Below are 24752 nucleotides of genomic sequence, written 5' to 3' on the forward strand. Positions count from 1 at the left end.
TAAATAATGAAATTAGGGATAAAGACCTAAATAGTCTGGAGATCAACTTCTTGAGCCTGTTCCCTCATTCTCATTAACCGTTGACGACAACGACAATGTATTTTCATTACAATAGCAATTAAAATGGCGATCAAGATCAATTCGTCTTTCGGAGAAAAAATCTTTGTTGTTGGTAATGATCTTACACCCACATCTTGAACTAAAAATGGGTGTTTGAAATTTCTATTGGATAACAAATGACCAAAAGCATATGCGATTAACTGGTGTTCGCCATAACCCCTTGAGAACCACACCATATTTTATCGATTTTCCAAAAAATATGAAACCTAATCGAAGTTTTCCAAATAGTTTATGCAAATTTCCGTGCCAAAGAATGGAGGAGTGACTTTATAGGAAGTTTGTTTTTGTGTTCAGCAGAAATGAAAAGAAAAAAGTGACCATATATGTTGAAGGGGAATACCTTGTACGTTCTGACATCTGTGAGCGTCGCCTAAAAAAGACGTCTTTTTTCTCTCCTTCTTACATCGAGTCTGCTTCTTTCCATAAAACTTCCATCTCTCTTCTCTTTAGCATCGCCGTTCTACCCTTCCATATCCATCGTTGCCCCAACGTTCCATCAGCGCTTCACCTCCACCCTCCTTTAGGCGGTCCATCGGTCGCTGGTTCGCCGTCCTCCCGTGTAACACCACATTTAGGCATCCTCTTCTCGGTCTTCTCGGTTTTCGGAAATTACCTGCACAAGACCTTTGAAATTACTTGATGAATCTGGATTTTGATGTATCGATTCCAACGAATACTGCTTAATTTTGATCTAGTTGAGATTTCAGCATTAGGGAAGTGAATGTCTCTATTCTCGTTCACGAAGGTGAAACCCCCAAAACTGAATTAGACCCTCCTTTTTTCCCGATAGATGTATGTAATTTTGTAATTTGTTGCAAATCAGAAGATATAAATGTAACATCCCTATACAATTGTAGAAGAAAAATTGTATCAGTAAACAAAAGGCATCTCCTATGGTAACCAAAATCGAAATTGCATCGTAGTTTATTCTTATTACATCATTTTACTCCCAATCTTCTACATTTCAGCTTCCTTTTCCATTGATGGATTATTATTTTTTTTAGTTTTTGAGTTTAAAATGTTTTGAATTCTGATCAGGTTTGTTCTCTCATTGAACCCTTGTGGGTGATGAATGTGGTTCCTGTTAATGGTTATCAACCGAGTTATCAGCCCATAAAGTGTTTTGAAGTCTGATCATGTTTGCAACTGTTTTTAGAGTTTATGTTCAAAGTTGAAACCAAAATAGATTATTAGATTACATTACATTTATTCTTTCGTTATGGTATTCTACATTATTCCTTTCAACATTGTACTTTAAAATTTCTATCAAAATATATCATTGTGTTTCTACCTTGTTTATTACAATGCTAAACCTTGAAACATCTACTAATATAAAACAAAACAAAAACAATTTGTGACTTCAAATTAGCAAAGGAATTGTAATTTTTATTGGCCATGTATTTCAGTTTATTTTATTGAGTTTTCCTCAACCTCCAAACAGAACTAATTATTAAGTGGAACTGGAAATCTGTATCAGCATGTCTTGCTAAGGAGGCTGAGATGGAGTACTCTTGGTCTCCAGTTTGATTGGTCAAAGGTGTTCCTTTTATTGCAAACCTCAAAATTATGCAGACTGCTTATAGTTCTCGATACTTTATACATTGATAATTTATGGTAAACTTTTGTGATTCATCTATTTTCCTGCTATGCAAGTTGGAGAAGAATTTCAACAAGAAGCTGCTATTGTTAATTACTTTGGTTCAGGTACTAATACTATTTGGAATTTGCATACTAAATATTCAATATCCATATGTCAACTGTACTATATCTTTATAATGATTAATTTATGTCTACACTCGTTAGTTAGATTAAGGGGAAGTTCGCTTTCAAAAATAAATAAATAAACACAAGTTATTTTTATCGTCCGAATTAATTAAAACCATGAAAAGAAACCTAAGAGGACGAGCCCAACGACATATTAGTCAAAACAAAAACCAAAACACCAAAATTACACTAGAGGAGAAACCAAAAATTAGAAATGATACTACAATCAAGGCACTAGATGGTACAACATGCACTTATTATTACCCAAAATGGAACCAAGGACAAAAAGGTCAATGTTTGACATGAGGTAAAAACACCTACAAATTAATAAGAAAGTGCATCAAATTGAGATAACATGATCAACCCACTCAAATCTCTAGGCAACCAGCGACTAGAAAGATAAACAAAATAAAAGAGTACTTAACAAAAAAAAAAGTAGACAACTAAGTGAGTTTGGAATCAATGATTCCGATATTGTTAGCAAAGAAGAAGCAAGTGTTTATGAAGAGAAAGCATAATAGATGTAACACCGTAAAAATTCAACCAATTTTTCACTTTTCAAAAACATAATAATTCATTATAAAAATCATAATGTATCTCAAATCATAAACATCTATCTCAAAAATATAAGTATCCAAAACATTTCCCCAGAATCTCATCAAAATACTCCCACAATGTGTACAATCAAGCTGGCGCTTTCCCGCGATCCTCGCTGGTACCTGAAACACATTTCACACAACACGGTAAGCATAAATGCTTAGTGAGTTCCCCAAAATACCACATGCAGCACATACGCCACTCAAGGCAACAATATGACCCTCTAGTCGATGTGTCTTAGCAGAACCCTCCAATTCTGTATCGTTGGGCTCTCCAACCCGGTCTGTCTCGTTGGACCCTCCGGCCCGGTCTATATCATTGGACCCTCCGGTCCGGTCTACATCACATAGCATACATATATCACAAACACATAAGCACAAATAGCACATAACATATAAGACCCTCCGGTCTGCTCATGGTTACCACACTAGGTAATGTATAATGAGAAGACTCACCTCGGGAATATCTCAGAAAATCACAGCTCGGTATCTCTGAACCTCGAAACGACCTAGCCCCGCCTAATCACATAAAGTAATTATTTCAATCATTAACGTCTCTCAAGGCTAGACTATACCCCTTTCTACAATCCCACAGAAGGGTAAAAGACCATTTTACCCCTTCCTGATCTAAAAGTACAATTGTTGACCAAAACCCTAAAAGTTAACGAAGTCAACGGTCAACCTTGACCAGACTCGTCGAGTTGTCTCAACGACTCGGCCAGTCCAGTCGTGAACTCTACTCCTATGATTCTCTTTCGACTCACCGAGTCACTCACCTAACTCGGCGGGTCACTCTCTAGATTCACAGCTTCGGGACAACTCGACTCGACTCGTCGAGTCTGTTCATGGACTCGGTGAGTCTAATCTATGCTCAACTTCAAATGGCTTCCTAAGGTCAGATTTGATACTCTACTCCATAGATCTATCCTTTCTAGTCCCAATAATCACGTAAAGTTCGAAGCTTGATGCCCATGCAAAGGCTCCAAGGTTCTATTTGAAGAAATGACATCTAATATGGCATCCTAAGTTCATATTCACCAACAATCCTCATAAAGCTCAAAGGAGTAAGGTCTCTGGACCTCTATGGATCCAGATCCAAGACCAAAATACGAAAAGGAATCATATACTCAACAAAACCATCTATCAAAGGATCTAGAAAACCCTAACTCTATAAACAATCACCAAAACAGAAGATGGATCGAGATTACACCTCAAATAAGCACTCCTGATCTCAGAATTCCTCCAAATAGCACCTCCTTCAGCCTCCTCTTGATCTTGATCACCTTCTTCTTGCTAAACCAATGATAGAAAGATCAAATATGGCATCTCCTTCCTCACAAATGATTTAGCTCACTTAGGGTTTCTCTCAAGGGACTAGTAGCCGCAATGGAAGGCTATGAGTGCCCTTAAATAGGCTCCAAAACCCGGGAATTAGGGTTTCATTTGCTAGCGCAGACTCGGCGAGTGATATGCCCGACTCGTCGAGTCTGGTCGCGAAGATTCGCAGAAACTTCCTCACCTACTCGACGAGTCGTGGCACCAACTCGTCGAGTCCCTCCTCTTTCTTGAATAAATAATTAAAATTAAAACATACCCAAAACTCTGGATGTTACAATAGATAAGGTTGAACTTAAAGATGAGAAAAGGGTATAAAAAAATATTAGCCCTGTAGTAATTTGCCTTGAAAAGTTGAATCAGTGACATTTGCATGTACAAATGTTAGCTGGTGAATAGAAAAAACCCCATACAATAATAAGAAGTTCTTAAATCTTTATTAAATTAAAAATGCATTAATAAACTAAAATAAATTCATTTATTTAATATGTTTCAACTTTCAATTGAAAAAATAGATTTAGAAAGCACACAATGAAAAACATAGGGTTTAGATATAATATAAAGATATACATCGATCCACGGACAGGAATGGATACTCTGGTTAGCATAGTATAGATCGAGAGGGGGGAGAAAAGAGAAACGACAGAGGAGAACAAAGAGAGACAGAAAATTCATAACATATTAGTTGGCGGTGACAAAGGGATGACATGGATCGAAGGCTGCAATAGTGAGGATCGATGTCCACCGGACGGATGACCGAGTGGAGAGATTGTCGGTGGGAGGTTGCAATTATGAAAGTGAACAATGTATTAAGGAATATGAATAAGGTAGGTTAATTAGAAATATCTTTTGCATTTGGAAGCAGCGTTTCTAGGTTTTTCTGGAAAAGAGGTGAAAAAGTCTTTTTGTGCTCTTCTGTCTTCCAGAAAACAAACGCTCTTTTTGACAAGCATCTACTCATTGGCAGACATAAATGCCCAAAAGACACTTATAGCAAAAACAAACACTCTTTTTGCTAAAGTGTTTTTTGGGCACTTATGTGCGTCGGTGGGTAGATGTTTGTCAAAAAGGGCTTTTGTTTTCGAGAAGACAAGAGCACAAAAAGATTTATCACCACTTTTTCAAAAAGACTGTCACACATGGATCTTGAGGTACTTTTTATATTTTTAATTTTGGCATTTTAAGGTTTGCCAGGACATGGTGGGGAGGCACCACCACGCGGCGAGTTAAGATCAGGCCATATATTTCATTTAAGCCGCCACAACGTGACAATATAGGCCATGGTGTGGCAGCTGTCAACTGACAAACCCTATTTTTCGGGTTTTGCTCCATTTTTAAAGGAATGAGGAGGTTAGGGTTTTCTCACCCTTAGCCTCCATCAATCTCCTTGAGATCTAAGAAAACCCTAAATCCCTTACTCTCTTATTTTAAACCCTTTTGGTGTTCTTTGAAGCCTTTGAAGGAAGAAAGAAGAAGAAGTGAGTTAAGGTTTAGCAAGTTGGTCCTCATCCTCGGTTTTAGCATTCCTTTGGGCCCTTTTAAGTGTCCCAGACTCGATTTTTATCATGATAGGTTGCTAGATCTTATGTTTTGTCCTTAAATCTTCATGTTTTTGTGAATTGGAGTGATAGGATCTCATAAAGTTTTTAACCTTATGAATCTTTCGGACATTTGGCATGATTATTGGTTTGGATCTGGATTCTTGTTAGGTTTTGAGCCATGCATGAAATTTCCATAGAAAAACCCTTATTTTGACTCATTATGGCTTCAAGACATGCATTGGACATGCATGTCTATAAAGCACCAACTTTTATGTTGGGTTTGATATTAGAAACAGATCTAGAGTAAATAAGTTATGGACATCTTGGAATAAGTGCTTAATAGGGAAAGTTATGTCTTATTTAGCCCTTTGAAACCTAGGGTTTGATATTTTGACCTTTTGGGTGGTCTTAGCAGATAAAGTTGGAAACTTTATCCTTATAGACCTGGTTTCGGACCAGATATGAGCTTTAGAGCTCTTAGGATCGAATAAAATAGCTTCATCCATTAAGCAGTTGAAAACCTAGTGCCCACGACGTGTCATTAGGTCGCCACGGTGTTACTATCAGGAAAATTGCGATGGACTGTTCATTGGCATGCCACAACGTGGCTATAGGTGACCACGACGTGACGGTTGAGTAAAGCCAATGTTGACCGTTGACTTTGACCATTGACTTATGACTTGAGTTGATTTTTGGTCAAGCACCTAGTTTGAAGGAAGAGCTTAAGGTTTATTTGGTTTGACTAAATAGGTGGTGCATAGCAGCGACTTCTATCAGTGAGAGCAGTAGCAGTCAAGAATTTTCTATGAGGTGAGTTGTATCACCATACTGGTGGGTCGAAGGCACCAATGTTGACCCACTTATTTGTACGTTTAGGATGTATGTGATTATGTGACTATTTCCCGGTGTCGTGTCGGATTTTCCGCGAAACTTCGACAGTCCATAACTTCTTCGTTATAACTCAGATTTCGACATTCCTTATATATCCGGAATCCTTGTGTCACCCACTACAACTTTATGTAAATATATCGGGTTTATCTCACACTTTAATTTTGACACTTATTTTTATTCTTTATTTATTATACCTTTATAATTAAGTATAAAACACATAAATTCACATAATACTCAAATAATTTATCTTTATTAGTTCAAAAAGAATTACAGCAGTTGACCCAGACTATTACATCATCTACAAATGCTTAGCCCTGAAACACGGGCGTTACATTTGACTTTTTGACCAATTTGACTTTTGGTCAACTGTGAGGGGTTTAAGACTTGGAAAGTGCAAAATGGTCTTTTTCCCAAATTAGGGTTAGACTAATTATTTTTGGACCTCTTAAGTTGGAAAATTTTCTTAATTGTTAATCGGGATTATTTTAGTTATGTTTAGAATGAGGAGCTTTTGATAGCAGAAGCTCGAGTGTGTGTTTTACTCGTCTATCAATTGAGGTGAGTCTTCTCACTCTACTTTTGGGTCGAAGACACCAATGTCGGCCCATTGGATTGTGTATGTAGGATGATGGTTGTATTTGTGACTCTTGCATGTTTGTATAACTGGGTTGAAAGAAAATCTAGGGTTGGTCTCATTATTGCATGATCGGTTTGATGTATGGAATTAACCGAGCTCAAGTAAGTATTTCCCAAAATACTCATACATGTGTCATGCTTATTGTTTTGGTGTGAATATATGAAAATTTCATGCTAGCTTAGGGCAAAGGATCGGCTCATGAATACATGATAGAATGCTAGGTGAAATGCCCGTATATGCATGTTGATTGAGCTTTTGGAACAACATGCTAGTATGGATTTTAGATGTTAGATAGAATGACCTTATTTATGATGCTTTGTAACTGACCTTATTTATGATGCTTTGTAACCTAGGAGGAATTGAATGCTATGATAGATTTGGAATCTATGTTGGTGGAAGTAATTGCTAAGTGTATGCTTTCAAAATTATATACAATTAGGATCATATAGCCCTAGAAGGACTGATTTGGCCTTATTTCCTGGTCCTTGTTTGGTTGTGGAATTAGGGTAGAATCATTCATTCGAAAGTCTATATGATCTTGTTTTGTGTATTGTTTTCATGCATAAGGCAATCGGCAGTGTTGGTAGAAGTTCCTAGCATCGTAGAAGCAAGTTAATTGGAGGATGCCTTTTATGTTTTATGTCCTATAGAGTACTACTTCACGAATGCTACTTGCTTTGTGCTTTGTGGGACAAATATTACTGTGAGCTAACTATTAAATGAATATGTTAGGTTACATGCTGTAAAGGTTAAATAATTCCTACAATGATTGATTTGGTCCCATTGCAGTAGATCTTGTTTAAGTCTAACAATTGTAGGGTTGGGTCTTTTATTCAAAAGATTATTTAGGTTTTTTTGCATGTAATTGTATTCATGAAGTAGTTAACTGATATTAGTATGGGTTCTTCAGCAGCTGATGGCAAGGTGAGGTGGGAAATCCTGGGAGAGCCTAGGAAGTTCTTTGGAGGAATTGGTGTGCTATTTAGTAGTGTGTATTTGATGAGAGCGAGTATGTATGATTGGTTTGGATGGTAGTAGACACAAGGAGTTACTTAGAGGACCTGGAACGATTCTTGAGAAAAGTACAGATAGTTGTGGAAGGTATTATTGGTTCCATACTAGTGAAAGCACAAGATATGTACTTGAATCGAGGAGGATTTCGGGGATTCTAATGAGCTGATGGAAGGTAGATTATATGGTTTGGCACCATGATCCATAACAGTGTGTTTCCGTTCTTATCGGTTTATTAGTTATGGTTGTTCAGATTGAGGATGAGTTTGGTGAATTGTTGGGGTTGTTGGGGCCTTAGTTTCCATTTCAGTCTGGGTTTTGAATAGTGCAGACCTAGGTGAGTTAGTTGATGTCACAACCCCAAACCGGATGGCAGAAACGTCTGAGGGTGGAATGAGAACACAGTATCACAATAATTGAATACATTGGAACACAATTACATAAACAAACATCATACAATATGATTAGATAAGTTACATGATCCAAATGTTAATTGATATCAAAATACATTACAAGTTTTGTATGTTATAAAGTAGGGTAGTTCCCGTACAAATGTCACATAGTTCAAGCAATGATATTTGAAGTCTTGTCTTTAAAAGTGGTTCCACTGATCCGAGTTTAACTTCCTGAGATTACATGTCATTTTAATAGTTAACATAAAGTTGGCAAGTTCATAAGAATTTAACAGTAGAAAAATATGATGTTTTTGCTTATGTGTAAATCGTATCACTATCTTGTAACATGTTTTGTATTTCTACGTCATCAGCATATAATTAGAATATATGTGTGTAGTATGTATCCAAAATTAGTTATAAAGTAGAAGTTCCTATAACCTCTAAACTTATAAAGAGTGTGGCTTGTCATATGATTTTATTATCCAAAATCAAGTGTATAAATAAATAATCATACTTATAAATGTGTTTTATACTAGAATTTCACTATTCAATGTTATAGTGAGCCCTTATAATCGAGTTATTGACTGTAATGCTACCCGCCAGGACGCTTCTTCGGACGTTGTGAAAATGTTAAGACAATTGTCACCCTTGACCCGTCGATCGTGGTTGTAGCTAGCAACTATATGTGAGGGTTGTCAATCTCATATAGATCTATACACAACTATTCCGCTCATTTAAGATTTAACGATTATAAGGTCAAGACTTAATGTATTAGTTGAAGAAATGTCTCACATAACCCGTCGGATGTATGTTATTCTAGCTATAAATGTAATCAAAATTTTCTGTTTCTAGGATAATGATCAAGTGTTGTGTTGGGTACCCAATGTGTAATAGTATTATCCAATGGATAATTGTATTTTCCAATGGATAATAGTTTTATCCAATGTGTAATCACAAAATTTTAATCTTTCAAATCTAGATTTTTGTAAAAATGACGGTTTACAGTTATCCACTGTGTAATAGTATTATCTCTCATAAAATAGATATAAACTTAGAAACATATCTAGCATGCATTTATAAAAAATAAAACTTGTGTACTTCATTTGGAATCCATATATATATATATATATATATATATATATATATATATATATATATATATATATATATATATATATATATATATATAAGGCATAATCATGTATGAAGTAGTATTACCCAAAGGTTAAGGGTTTTGGCCAACATATATTAGATCTAAGACTTTTGTATAAAGTCATTGACCACATTATAATTTCTTAGCATGACATGTAATCTGCCCCGAAAGAGTGAAATGAGTAAAACAAGTAGGAAAAAGGAGTATGAACCCACTTGTCATGTTATTTTTCCAAAGGATAAACAAAACTTGAAGATGGTGGTCCTTAGCTCGGATCTTGGTGGTGGTGGCGGTGACGAAACTCTTGGCCAAATGAAGAAGAGATGAAGATGAGAGTGTTTACTTTGGTTCTTGCTAAGTTGTGAAGAAAGTGAATGTATTTATAGTGTAACAAAAGTGTTATAAGTTGCATGGGGAATGGGTGGACAGTTTTAGGGGTATGGGAGGGGGTATGTTTGATTGATTTTTTTAGTATAAATTTGTAAGGGAACATGATCATTTGGTCTTGTATTGCTTTTGCATTATTTTAATGGGTTTGACTTCTTTATATTAGAATAAGGATAGTTATATATATATATATATATATATATATATATATATATATATATATATATAGGTGTATGCATGTATTTATAAATATACTAACTTTTATAAAAAAAAAATACACCAATTCTTATTCTTAGAGAAAGTGTTATAAAAGTTGGTTGTTATACTAGTTATTCATATAATTATTAGTGGTTGGTGATATGGAAGCAAGTATAGTTCATTTATACTTAGTATGACCTTAATCACTAAAGGTCATTTGTATGTTTTGTTTCCATATACCTTTTATATACATTAATTTGTATATACATTAATTTTATGTATAACTTTGTGACCAACATTGTTCGTTTTTATCAAATATATACATTAATGTGTATCATTTTTATTTTCACTTTTTATACAATAGTACATAAAAGTTTATCTAGATTTATTATTTATTTATAACAAGGTCATAAAAATATTAAAATGTCACTTTGAAGTTTAAAGAAAATCAGTTTATTTAGATTTTAGTTTATTTTAATAGACTGTAGATGTTAAAAAAAAAACAAACAGTCTTCTTTTTTTAGACTGCAGACGTTTGGCCCACCTCATCTACTACAGAGGTCTACAGATGTGGTCCGCAGAGTACAGACATTTTTCCTCAGAAAAAACAAACAACACCAAAGAGAGTGTGATGTGGTGGTTTGGTTAAATGTGAGGTTTGAGAGTTGTGCTAATGTGAGGTGAATAATCCGGTGAAGGTGAGTAGTATATTGGGTGGCTGTGTCGATGCACCAGGAATGGAGATACAAACGAACCATGGAATAGAGACATAGAAGAAGAGGGTAGATATTTGACAGTGGCGTTAGGGTTTCTCTTAGTGGTGGCTAGGATTTGAAATTATACAACTGGTAACATTAGAGCTGACACATGTGGTTGGGGAATGGGAGGTTCGTTAGCGTTAGGGCTTTTGGATGGCAGTAGTTTGAGAGAAGGATTTGACAGACAGTGACGGTTGTAACAATGGCGGGAGATGTGTGGTTGTTCAACGATGGTGGTAGTTGTGTCTAGGGAAGGAGGAAAAAGCGACGATGACTATTGTGGGAGCTATGGGAGGCACTCGTAGTCAAGATTTTTCTTAAATAGATATAATGTTGGTAGGATGTGATAGCGGTAGTAGTGGTTGTAAATAGTAGTGAGAAAGGAGATCGAGGCATCAATGATTCTAGATTTGTGGTGGGAGTTGTTCGTTATAGGTGATGACATGGTGGTGGTGGAAAACAACTGGGTTTTTAGAGAGGCTAAGGTAGAATTTCATTAGGCTTGCTATTAGAGAGGGTGATGAATGGTGGTGACAGTTGGTCGAAGAAGCGGAGATGTTATATAAAGCATAGTCGGTGTTAGATCGATTCATTTGACTGAAAGTGAGGGCCGACTTTTTCAATTGTTTGATAGGATAAGATTTGATTTTTCTGGAATGCATAATATTGTTTTATATGATGTTTAAGGTTGTACTTCTTAAAATTCATCATTTGAGGCTAAATTCTTATTAAGGTGTGTGTGTGTGTGTATATATATATACACACACACACACACACCATTTTTCATATCTATAAATACCGCACTACTTTCTCCTTCAAATTCACAGTGTCTTTTATCAATTTCACTCTATTTTCTTGAAAAAATGAATCCCAACAATCCAACCTCAAACTCCTATATAAGAAAAAAAAAAAAAAAGCCAATGTTTTGAGTTCAAATACCTCAACTCGATACATTTTTGTCATAGATTCATCCCAAGGGGTTTATCGTCTCCAACTTGATTCCCCCATCTAATCTCCTCTGCAATTCCAATACCAAAATGTTAGGCAATACTACACTATGCAAGTGTCAATTGTTACTCCAAATATGTTCAACAACTTTGTTGATTTTCCCGATCAACTTTCACCAAATCAACCACAAAGCGAAACCCCACTCTATCAATCTCAACCCCAAAGCCAAACCTTACTCTATCAATCTCAACCCCAAAGCCAAATACTACCCTTTTCACTCTCAACCACAATATGAAAGCCTCGATGAGTTGGAGGACAAAATTTTACGGGAAACTCAACCCACTCCACCCCCACCATGCCACAAAGGAAAACAACATGCGTACGAGATTACAACGCAGAGGCCAACAGTATAGAGTCCCCAAGAAGAGAAAGTGTTGACATTTCAAAGGACTCAGCGCATTGAAATGCACAACCAGGAGATCATTTTTGGATTCACATTTTTGAAAGGTTTCACAAGGAGTTGGATAAAGATTAAGAGTACCGTACCAAACACCAACTTTATTTAAAGTTTCGAGAAATATCGAAAGCCGTTTAAAAAGTGAGCAGGTTGTATAACAACCTAAAAACCTAAAGGAAAAGCGGTCAAGGAAATGAAAAAAATTCTTCAAGAGGCTTTATATTTTTTTCGCGAGGATACAAGAAAGTCATTCAAGTATAACGAGCATTGGAACTTGTTAATTCTTTGTCCAAGGTAAAGAAAATATGAACAAGATGTTATATTAGGACACTCAAAAAGAATAAAAACGGGCTCCAGTGGATACATTAATATACAACTTCTTTCGATGCTCGTTTCGGGCATGATTTAAATGTGGTGGCCGAACTCGAGCTAGAAGAAATTGCCCGACCAATGGGTAAGGACAAAGCAAAACAGAAGGGGAAGGGGAACTTCTTCCAGTGCATTGGACTTCAGCATGGACGCAGACGAAATGCGGAAAATGATGACAAAATTTGATCAATACAATATGAATTTCGTTGAACGTTTGCCATTCGACAAATAAAAAAAAGCCGAAAAAAAGAGCACGCGGAAAGGCAAGAAATGGCGGATATGAAGTTCTTGATGGAAAACACTGACCATCTTTTGGAATCGGCTGTCGATCTAGTTTTGAGAACAAAGAGAAGATCATAAAAAATATTTCTCGTAGATCATATCATTTTTTTAATCTAGGTTGTGTTTTCTTAAATCTTGGTTGTTTTCTAGTTTTTTTTTTATTTGTATTTTAATTAATGAAGTATTTTTATATTAATTAACTTTTGTGTTTATTAATCATTTTTAAAAAATTATAATTATTTTTTGAATTATAAATCTTAAAAGTCAATTATTTTTATTAAAAAAAATGAAAGGTAGTGAAAGGTGATCATTTTCTACCTTTTAATAAGTAGAATGAGGGGAAAAAAGAAAAATGATGTGACACTTAAAAAATAAAAGATGAAAGATAAATATATCTTATGGTATTACAAAAATATAATTACCACGGTACTATCCACTTAGAGAAATGCAATGGTGTTTGATTCAAACATATTTAGAAAGGACAATTTTAGTGAAGATTGTTTTTTTTTTCACCAGTTCAGTCATAGATATTTATGAATTTATGTCAATTAAGTTTCTTGGTTGCAAAAACCCTTTGGCTATCACAATGTTTTGTTTTGTCGTTTTTGCTTAATTGATCGCTAGCCATTAATAAAATAAAGCTGTTTAAAAAAAAACACCTAATAATCGGTTTTGCTGTCATTGTAGAATTTACTTTGAAGTTTTGAATATCTTTTTAAGGACTGTTATGCATACCAACCAAATGTTATAATTGCTTTCGGTGTATTCCATGACCCTTTCATTCAAGATAAAAGTATCATTCATTCAATTACCCGATTTTCTGAATCAAATAACAAAAACCAATTCAGTTACAACTAGAGGTGCTAATTGGGTATAACTTTTGGGTTTTGGATAGTTCGTGATTAAACCAACTGAATAACACCCGATCTATTAATATTTAATCAGTTTAAAAAACCCGACTTACATTGATATGAATAGTCCATTTCGCTAGTGGACTCGATAGGACTCAAGCCCGATGGCAGCATTAAACAGCTAAGATATCCAAGTTGTTGACCAATTTCAATCACCAAAATAGAAGACCATTAATCACCTCATTTTTTAAGTATCATGCAACTTGTTCTCACTACCAAACTCTTCACACAAAATCACACACCTGTCGCGCTACACCAACAATGCACTCAGACTTCCTCCCTTCAACGGATCATTACTGTACATATACAACACCTTCACGCCTTCACACACAATTCATCTTTTCTCTTTCTCTCCATTACCCCAAGAGTTAATTGCCTTTAAACTTAGTTTAAGTTTTCATCAAAAACGCCATTGTTAAACTCATGAAGGAGTAATTAACGATAATTAGATTTTTAGTGAGTGTAGAGTTTTTGTATTTCATCAAAGTTGTTTAAGGGAAGGAATGGGGAGAATGTGTGTTGTTTTCTGGTGTCTTCTTTTCTTTGCGACTGTTTGGTTAGGGCTTGATTTTCATGTAGCTGTTGAAGGAACTGGATTGGGGAGTATGTGGAATAACCGGACTAACACTACGGCTGCTGGGTATGATGGACCTGGAAATGGCGGTGCAGGAGGTGGTGGTGGTGGTGGTGGTGGTGGTGGAGGGGGAGGGTCTGGCGGAGGGGTGGGATATGGGAATGGCGGAGGGAGAGGATACGGATCGAGAGCCAGAGGTGGGGGTGCATATGGCAATGGAGGAAGAGGCGGTCGTAGTGCTGGCGGTGGTATGGGTCGAGGTGGTGGTAATATGGGTGGGGGTGGTGGTGGTCATCATGGTGGTGGTGGAATGGGCCAAGGTGGGGGGAATGGTGGTGGCAGAGGTGGTATAGGTGGTTACGGTGCTGGATATGGCAACGTTGGCGGAGGTGGAGGTGGTGGTTTTGGCTCAGGACCTGGCAACTGGGGTGGATTTGGCACCGGAGGATTCCCTTTTAGAGGTGGTAGTGGCGGTTCCATGGGTGGTGGTGCCTATGGTTCAAGAGGAGGTTTTAGTGGTGGTGTTGGTGGATATGGTTCAAGAACGTCTCCAGGCTCTGGTTATGGAAACTTTGCAGGTTCAGGTGGCGGTGGTGTTGGCAGCGGCGGCAGCTTTGCTGGCGGCGATGGTGGCGACATCGGTTCGGATGATGGAGGAAATGGATTTGGCGGGGGTCCTCACAAAACTCCTGACAAGAACTAAAGATGAAAGTGTCACTTAGAATAAGCATGGTTTTTGACCATTAATCGTGTACTTCAATTTTATGCCTGTGTACTTCAATTTTATGCCTTTGTAAACGTATTTACTTAATGTCATTTAAATTAATCTATACAAATAATTAACTTCATATACATCAATATTCAAACAATTTATTAAATCAAACACACCAATGCTAAAATAATAAATATATACTATAATTACATAGCATAAATTATCCTCCATTTCTCGTAGTAGCAGAAATGTCAACCGCAATAATTAGCCTGACGTATAAAAGACAGAGTCAAAACACAGTAACAATAATAGTAAAAGTATTTCAGTATTTCACAATATCCGAAACTCAAAAACAAGTACCTTATTATATGAAATCTCAAACTCCAATTAGCTCATCGGCATCAATACAGGACTTTATTCCACTTTTCCTGCACCAATTATATTATCACATGGGAGGCTAATAATATTAACAAAGGTACGGGTTGGGTCAGTTTGTATGCAAGTTAGTAAATACATAAAAGAAAGTCATGGCCAACCTTTACTTTTGAGAAGTGACTAGGGTTGAGGTTGTACTTGAGCTACATAAATCGGCTCCCTGCCAAAAGTATAACCCCATAATGGATGAGTTGTATTAAATAAAACAACCAATGTGTCCAATGCTATGCATTGAGCACATTGGGTATGTTAATATTAACATACATGTTAATATGTTAATATTAACATATAGATGCGTATGAGGAGTTACAAGATAACACTTACAAGAGAATGAATCCCTTGTGACCATTCAGGAACTTTCTCTGAAAGAAGAGTGATATACTGCTCCATAGCCACATCCGGATCCATATTCCCGAGCTTTTGCCACGCATTCCTTGCATAGTAATGCCCTCCATCACTCATATCTTAATCACCAATCAAAACTATAAGGTCCTAAGATGCTTTTTCATCTTCTTAACTAATCCATTTTTTTTATTATTTTTTCATAACTAATGTATCTGCAATATGGTTATTATGTCGGTTTTGCTTTCACTAATGTGTCGACAACAACTAATCATAAGTGGTCAACCTACATTATGTCTCTTTCTTTGTCAATTTTAATCTTGCAACCACAAGATATCATCAACCCATATCTAATCCACAAAGATAGTTTTCACAATTCTGTTCGAACAATTAATAGTTGTTTTCTTCTAGATGATAAAAATAACAGAAAATAGATATAATAAAAATGGATGAAAAAAAATGCAGAGGAAAGTTGAGAAATACCATTTGGAACGTGCGGAGAGCTTTAAAGCAATGGGCTGAGCTTCATGACAGGGGCCTTCAGTAGCAACCTTATGAAGTCCGTACAATTGCATCTGGATGTCACTTCCTAAACTCTGTAGATGATCATCTTGTTTACCATAATCTGCAGCCATGGCGAACATCTTCTCCAAATCACTCCTTTCAATTCCCTCCCAATCATCATCGGAATCTGAATCATCTTCCTCGGAAATCAGACCTTCATTCTCCTTCTCGGATTCATCAATACCATCATCACAAAACAATTTCAATTTCATACACATCTGATGCTTGTTATCAATAGCTGCACTTTGTTCAGGAATCATTACCCCTTTTAGCTTCTGATCAATTAATTCAGTGTTTCCCTCTTCGGTTTGATCGTCATCGACAACACTATGGATCACAGATTCCGCCTTTGGCTTATAATCATCATAATCAGCCTTTTCAACACCGCCAAACTCTTCCTCCGGTGACTTCACCACCGATTCGACGGCACTCAAGCTTTCGTCGTCGTTCTTTTCCATACCATCATCACACAGCAGCTTCGCGCCAATAGCTGCATTTTCGTCAGGAATCATTGATGCTTGGCTTGATTTCTGATCAATCGAATCAGTATTTCCCTCTTTTGTTTCATCGTGTTCAATAACACTAGGGCTAACAGATTCCGCCATTGGCTTAAAATCATTGAATTCAGCTTTTTCAACACCGCCAAACTCTTCCTCCGGTGACTTCACCACCGATCCGACGTCATTGAAGCGTATCATCTCTGCATCATGTTGACTCTCAAACACTACTTGTTTAGTTTCCGATGGTCCGGCGACGACTTTATTGACTAAAGTTCCTTCATGATCGACGGCAAATCGGACTTTCTTCAAACTTTTCCTTTTACTAATACTTTTCTCCATCTTTGGATTAAGCTCCTCCGCCAAAACCTTACTGAAATCACGGATCCTACTACGTCGATGATCATATTCATCGCCATTGGTCGCTGAAGATGCGATCTTTGCAATCAGGACAAAGAACACAAAAGCTGCAATAACCGTTATGAAAATCTGATGTAGCGTCTCCATTGGTTGAAAAAGAAAACTAAAAGTAAAGTAATAATACGAGTAATTAATGGGATTTTATACGAGAGACGAAGCTTGAGGATGAAGATGAAAGATTTTGATTTTGGTTGTCAGAGATGAGAGCAAAGCATATTCGCTTTTTTCTTTATGGTGGGGGGTTATGAAAGCAGCCACTTTTGCCCATTTTGTTGTGGGGCCAAAAGGTGTTTGCGGGTCACAAGGTTTTCGTAATGCGTGTGCCGCCAGCCTTTGGATTCTATCTTATTTTTCCATAAGATTGACTTTAACCTAATCAAACAAATTTGGAGTGGATTTAAAAGAAAGTTACAAATTTGGTGTTATTTTTTTTTTTTTACCACATAGTTAAAAGGGTTTTATAAAATTTAATTATTTTAATTTTCTTTTTTATAAAGTTCTAAATATTTTTTTTAAACAAAAAAATATATTATTTTGAAAAAATCACATAATTTGAAAAAATATTAAATAATTGAGACTTTTTATTAAAAAATAAATTTAAGATTTTATCAAAAAATTTCCTAATATAACATGACTTCAAAAAGTTTCATGAACAAAGTATAGAGAGTGTTTGGTTTGTTAATTTTCAACATTGTTTACATAATTTGAAGACAAAATTACAAAAATGGTCCCTGTGGTTGGTAAATTTATGTGTTTTTAATCCAAAACGAAAAGTTGGTGCACCATTGATCCAAAACTGAATCTTTCTATTGTTTTTGGTCTTTATCAATATAAAAAGACTATTATACCCTTATATTTGTTTTTTTTATATTTATTCAAATGTTTTTCATTAATTAAAATTAAGAAAAAAGTCTCTCTCTCTCTCTCTCTCTCTCTATATATATATATATATATATATATATATATATATATATGCCACCACCTGAAACTCTCTAGGTTCTGGAGACAAAGCCCTCTTTCATCCATCTTGATTAATCCTCCAGATTCTGTTGTGGCTAACTAAAACCAATTATGTGTACCTATGTTGTGCAAAATATACTAGATACAAATGCAAAATTTCCACCAAACCAACTTCCATAATCACTTATCTCAGGAACCCCATTTCAAACAATAAGCATAAATTCACACTCTATGCAAATTTGTAGTTAACAATCATTGAAATATGAAGATGAAAAACGAGAGCCATCATCAAGAATCACTATCAATCTGAGATCCATCATCAACAATCACCATTAGATTGGCGAAACAAAAATAGCATCACAAATTGTTTCCCAAACCGTCGGACCACAGTCATCCCCAATTCAAGGACACCTAGATAATTAAGAACCCTAAACTCGTAGCTTTTCAATATAGTGTAGTGAAGAAATAGACAATTTTAGTATTTTTACCTTGTGGAACTAATGGAATCCATGGAAAGAGTAATAATCTCATACTCATTTCCCTGAATCACAGTGAGGGCTACCACAATCAATCTCCTCTGTTGAAAGTCATAACACATATACATCATTCCTCTATCAAAAATCATAACACATATACATCACTCCTCTGTTGAAGCTAACGTCGGGGCTAGAGTTTTTAGAATAGATTCAGCCACCACCATCAATCTCGTATACCATCACTATTCTCCCATATCATCTGTCGCAGTTAGGAAACCCTAACCCTCTGAAATGAAAACCCTAGACCTAAAAAATGTAGATCTTCGGCGGTGGTGTTTTTTAGAGACGAAGAAAGTTGGATGGTGCCGGTGGTGATGGTTTCTGAAAACTTTCGCCCTTTTCGCCGACGCCACCATATTCGCTCTTTATTTCTTCTTCGGTGTTCGACCGTGATGAGAATGGTGGTGTTCCGGGAAGAGGACGGGCGGTAAGGCAGTGGTAATGTTAACCGAGGTGATGGTTGAATTAAAAAGAACTGGGAAGAAATAAATCGGTGGGTCCAAGAGAGAGAAAGAGAGAGGGTGAGTCTGGACAAAAAAACACACAAAAATGTCAACCATAAGGACCAAAACCACACAAGGTATCTAATATTGGACCAGTTGTGCACCAACATTTTGTTTTGGACCAAAACTACATAATTTTGCCAACCACAGACACCATTTTTGCAATTTTGTCTAACTTGAATAGCTTAACATGGTAGATCACATCTTTATAAATCTTGTGGTGGCTATTGCCATTTGGTGTAAAAATGGTTTTTTTAACGACATATATATTAATAACAGAAACTAGCAAGAAGCTAGCACAAATTATAAATTACAAGCAAAAAAAACGAAGAAATAGACCAATCCGACCAACAACTGTTTCTAAACATCGATCTATTATGAAACAAATTAAAAGATAACAACTGAATTTCATATGGCGCCTTAAGGGAGGAACTTCTCCTATTGCTGAAGACCAAAGCATTGCAAGCTTTCCAAATAACACACACCACCGAATATAAAAGCGTCAGCTCCAGTTTTTTCCTCTTTTTACTTCCCACCAGAATCTTCAATATAGAAATCAAGTCCTCGATACAAACTGGAGCAAAAACAAATTCTATGTTTTCATGTATATGTCTCAAACACCAGTTTTTCCCTCTTTGGTAGTTATGCTCAAACTTTTGAATAATGATAATGTATTATCCATTTTAACGTTTCATTTTGATATTAATAGTTGAATTTATTAGTAAAAGAAAAACATATTACTGTTATTTCTGGGTGGTACATTGTACCATCTTGTTTAAAAACAATTATCAAACCATCCTGTTGGAGGATCATGTATTGTATCGTCTCTTAACTCGTTAGAACATAAACAATATTCGTCTGTTTGTCGAGCCCTTCCACTTGCCCATTTCTAGCCAGATTATTATCGTCAATCCAACTCGGTCTTATATGAGGTTTGCATTGTTACCAGTAAATGTTTTTTTTTTAAACTATGAACTTTTATTAAATTATTAAGGTGTTTGAAAAGATATTATTACCAAAAAAAATTATCAAGGACAAAATTTTGTAATAAACCAACCCAATTAATATTACCAACAAATACTTACCATGAATATAGCAAATGTATATAACTTATTAAGGTTACAAAACCCAATAATAAACTATTTGCTTTTTCTCTACTTTCTTTGTTAGTTTAGTGATTTAATATATTTCAACTGTTCAAAAAACCCCACCATGGATGAACAAGTTATACCCATTGATATATATATATATATATATATATATATATATATATATATATATATATATATATATATATATATATATATATATATGAAAAAATTACAAAAATAGTCCATGTAGTTTGCCAAAAGTAACAAACTTAGTCCATATCTATTTTTTTTATTTGGCCCTTATGGTTTGTAAAAGTTGCATTGGAGGTCCTTTTTCATAACTCCGTCTGTTTGTAACCGTTTGGGGTCATTAATGTGGGGGTATATTCGTCTTTTTATGTTTGGCGCTCATTTAAGATGGGATTAGGCAGTGATACGTCTTCAACCTATCCTCTGATTAACTAGAGTTCAAGAAACCCCCCTTCATCTCCACTTCACTTTAGCTTACTGATCATCTTAACGATTTTTATCCTTCATCCCTCACATCCGATTTTAGGGTTTATCAACTAAAAATGGTATTGTGTATGTGGAATTTACGTGGTCGTCATACGATTACACCCGACCTTGATAAAGATTACAGTGAGTTATTTAATCTTTTGTTTGGTGTTTCTTGGTTTATATATTCAAAGCTCATCAATTTTTCTTTTTCAGATGGTCACGACAATTTCTTCACTTTAAAGATACATCATGGTGGATTTTTTACAAAGTTCCATGGAAGAAAGTACGTCGAGAGAAGGTTGGCATTCTTTGACTTTGTTGACACTGATCTTTTTTTAGTTCATGATCTAAATGACATGATTCGTGAGATAGGGTATTCTAAGGATGAGACAATGTAGTATCATTATAGAATTCCTAATCTAGACTTAGATTTTGGATTGAAGGCTCTAGGAAATGATCAAGACGTTATATCTATGGCTCAATATGTCCCTCAAAACAGAGTGATTAATGTGTATGTTGAACATGGTTCTACAAGACTTCACACTTACCTCATGTCCCCAAGTAAAGTTGTTATTGAGCAACTAGATGATGATCTTTCTCCTGAACTTAATAGGATTAGGCCCAAGAAGAAAGGAATTGGTTCTTGTAGCAAGAAATTAGACATGAATGTCCCACTTAAAGAATCAGCTAATCAAGAACAGAGAGAAGATGGTGTGTATGATTTTTACATGTCCCTAGTTCCTTTTGAGCCAAACAAACAAGATGTGGTTAATGAGTTTAAGGATGATTTGTATTTCCATGTACCAAAAGAAACCGATACAATACAATTGATATTAATTGCCAGGATCATAGGGAAATACTAGATGATTTTGAGCCTTTTATTAGTGATGGATATCAGAATATGGATAAGTTTGAAAGAGAGGTTGAAGTTGAAGAAGAACAGGATGAAGAAGATGAAAAAGGGCATGCAGAGGATTCAAAAGATGATTCAGAAGAGCATACAGAAGAAGACGATGATTCTGACTACATTGTTGACCCAAAAGCTATTTTAGATGACTGGGAGGTTGATATGAGAGAGTTTAACAGTTGTGTGGATGAGGTTGAATGGTTTGGACAAGGACTAAACATAGAATTAGATTTAAACCAAGATGATGATTTAGGTGTGATCAACAATGATGAGTTTGAAAGTGCAGGATATGTGGAAGACCTAAGGAAGAGAATGTTAAAAAAACCTGAACAAGAAGGTGCCTTGTTCTTTTGGGGTAGTTCATGTTACACCAATTTTTGTGGGTCAAGGTTTTAAAACCAAAAAGGATATACAGGGCCACCTAAAGATGCTTTCAATAAAAACAAGGAGGGCCCTACACATGGCCAAAAATGAAAAATTAAGAGTAAGAGTAAAATGTAAAGGAGTGGTTCCAGATTCCATTGGTGGTGGGCCCTCCACTGTAAGTAAAGCAACATCAAATGGAAAAACTGTAATTTCATAAAAAGATTCTTGTCCTTTTTCTAGATATCTAGATCTACGAAAGAGGAACAATGGTTGGTGAAGACAGTTATTGATGAGCATTTATGCTTACAAAGTTGAAATGTGAAGGCATGTACATCTAGATACATGGCAAACACTATTCTCCAAAAAGTGGATTCTAACCCTCACATCCCAGTAAAAGCCTTACAGGAGGATCTTCAAATGGATTTGGAATTAAGCATATCAAGAATGAAGGTGTTCAGGGCTAAATCAATTGCAAAGGAACAATTGTATGGTGACTACGAAGGGCAATATAATTTGTTAAGAGATTACTGTTTGGAGTTACAAACCAATAACCCAGGTACAACAATGAAGCTGGAAGTGTGTAATGAACCAAATCCTGATGTTGAAACTTGTATTTTCAAGAGGATATACAGTTGTCTTAGAGCACTTAAGTTGGGGTTCAAATTTGGAAAAAGGGAATTACTGGGATTGGATGGATGTTTCTTGAAAGGACCACACCCTGGACAAATTCTAACAACTATGGGTCTTGATTACAACAATGGAATATATCCACTAGCTTATGCAGTTGTGGAAGCTGAGAGAACAAGCTCATGGACATGGTTCTTGGAATGCCTTGATGGTGATTTGGATTTGGATGCATCATGCAAATTCACTTTTGTATCTAACAGACAAAAGGTATGAATACATATAACATAAGTCTCTTTTTAAGCTTGTAACAATACTAACTATAAATTACATTATATGTAGGGAATAATACCTGCAATAGCAAAAGTGTTTCCAAATGCAAAGCATAGATGGTGTTTGAGACATCTACATGAAAACAGAGAATTAGATTTAAACCAAGATGATGATTTGTGAGAAGTGAGAGCTCGAAATTACTCTTTAGTAATCTTATGGAGACCTTTGAACAGTTGAAGATGATGTATCACACGATGTATGTGTACGCATGGGTGATTGGACTTAGATGTTAGGCGTGCGGCAATTGGCTGACATATCTAGATATGAACAATTACTAGTCATTTTCTATATTTCTTGCTGTGATGATGGAGCCAGGAAAGACAAAACATCATAATGATGTATACTTTCCCATTTTTTGGATTTAATTAGTTTTTTCCATTGTTTATATTTCATTAGTATGCCATATCTAATTGGAATCTTATAAATAATTATACACCATTTTTATGTAAGGGCAACTTCCATAAATATATAAATATAACGGAAATGATTTTTTGATGTAGGATTAGTTATGTAGAATTTAAGAAATAGTTATTAATAATTATACAATAAACGGTAAGTTCCATAAATATAGAAATATATAATAAATGAGTTTTTAATTTAAGATAAATCATGTCGATTTTATAGATAAATATTATCTAGTTTTAAAATTCGTCACACAATGTTCGATTAAATGTTTGAAGAATTTTATAAGTTGTTGACTTATATTAAACTGTGAATGATAGTTTGGAACTGATATTATGATATGTTAAACTGTAAATGAAAGTTTTTTAATATAAGTTTTAAGTTGAGAAATTAAATATGAATATGTAATTTTGTATATTAAATTGTGAATTTTATGTATTAAACTGTGAATTGACTATATTAAAGTGTGAATTGACGGTATTGACTCGAAGGAACATGTCACACCCCAAAACCAAGAACGGAGGAAACGTTCTGGGGCGGAGGACTTCATGTACAGTATCACAACAATGTAAAGTAGTAAACAAGCAACAACATCATCCATTGCATTAATAATATAATTGTTATACAAGTGTGTTCTGTCAAATTTTGATAAACACTAAAGTATAAATCAATATGAAAGTGGAGTCTTCAATGAGCTCCATCTTCCCTAATCCTTGCATCGGTACTTGTCTATGATGACCTGAGGATACAAGTAATTTTGAAAGCGAGTATCAGCTTTGAAGCTGGTGAGATCATAAGTATTTTAGTGTCTTAATTTGTATGTAAGTATTTGTATGTAAGAATTTGTATATGAACTATAGGTATTGAAAATGTTTGTAAAACAACTGTAAACGTTTGAAAAACTCTAGAAATCCCTATGATTCCTACTATTATAATAGGGAGTCTTCTACCAAGACTTAACTGATCTATACGTAGCCTTCTACCAAGGCATCTAGTGTCTGTGTGTGTCTCTTTTAAGAGTGTGTATTTTCCCAAGTCTGACTATCATTAACCAAAAATATAGTTTCTACATTACCGTGCGTCGTGTGAATGTTCACGAAGTGAATGTAATGGGAAAATGAAATAGTACTATGGTGTAGTGTCGAACTACAACCGTACTAATTACCTTAAGTCCAGGGTAATTCTTCTAAGTACTGTAGTATTTGATATAAATAACTACATCGGTACTCAACTGC

General features: G+C 35.4%; 2 protein-coding genes across 6 annotated transcripts; one reads left to right on the top strand and one right to left on the bottom strand.

The window, feature by feature from the left end:
* LOC145096962 (uncharacterized) lies at positions 1-23421 on the top strand. Of its 3 annotated transcripts, XM_079034350.1 has the most exons (5): positions 1-865; positions 1598-1657; positions 1774-1824; positions 21099-23052; positions 23125-23421. In XM_079034350.1, exons 4-5 carry the CDS (start codon positions 22501-22503, stop codon positions 23233-23235), a joined length of 663 nt encoding a protein of 220 aa, XP_078890476.1. In that variant the 5' UTR covers positions 1-865; positions 1598-1657; positions 1774-1824; positions 21099-22500; the 3' UTR covers positions 23236-23421. The 3 variants fall into 3 exon arrangements, 2 of the variants coding, with proteins under 2 accessions (XP_078890476.1, XP_078890477.1); XM_079034351.1 differs by lacking the exon at positions 1598-1657; XR_013704185.1 differs by lacking the exons at positions 21099-23052; positions 23125-23421 and adding an exon at positions 9681-9927 and having other exon boundaries at positions 69-865.
* Positions 15130-17539, bottom strand: LOC145096961 (uncharacterized). 3 transcript variants are annotated; one of them, XM_079034347.1, is made up of 5 exons: positions 16300-17537; positions 15799-15907; positions 15576-15634; positions 15400-15467; positions 15130-15308 (listed from the first exon to the last, which is right to left on the bottom strand). In XM_079034347.1, the coding sequence occupies exons 1-3, from the start codon at positions 17382-17384 to the stop codon at positions 15578-15580; spliced, it is 1251 nt and encodes a 416-aa protein (XP_078890473.1). In that variant the 5' UTR covers positions 17385-17537; the 3' UTR covers positions 15130-15308; positions 15400-15467; positions 15576-15577. The 3 variants fall into 3 exon arrangements, with proteins under 3 accessions (XP_078890473.1, XP_078890475.1, XP_078890474.1); XM_079034349.1 differs by lacking the exons at positions 15130-15308; positions 15400-15467 and having other exon boundaries at positions 15595-15634; positions 15799-15938; positions 16300-17539; XM_079034348.1 differs by lacking the exons at positions 15130-15308; positions 15400-15467 and having other exon boundaries at positions 15595-15634; positions 15799-15956; positions 16300-17539.
* Positions 23422-24752: the final 1331 nt, after the last annotated feature.

The sequence above is a fragment of the Lactuca serriola genome, chromosome 4 (assembly GCF_051521515.1).
Source record: "Lactuca serriola cultivar US96UC23 chromosome 4, Lser_US96UC23_V15, whole genome shotgun sequence".
Lineage (NCBI taxonomy): Eukaryota > Viridiplantae > Streptophyta > Magnoliopsida > Asterales > Asteraceae > Lactuca > Lactuca serriola.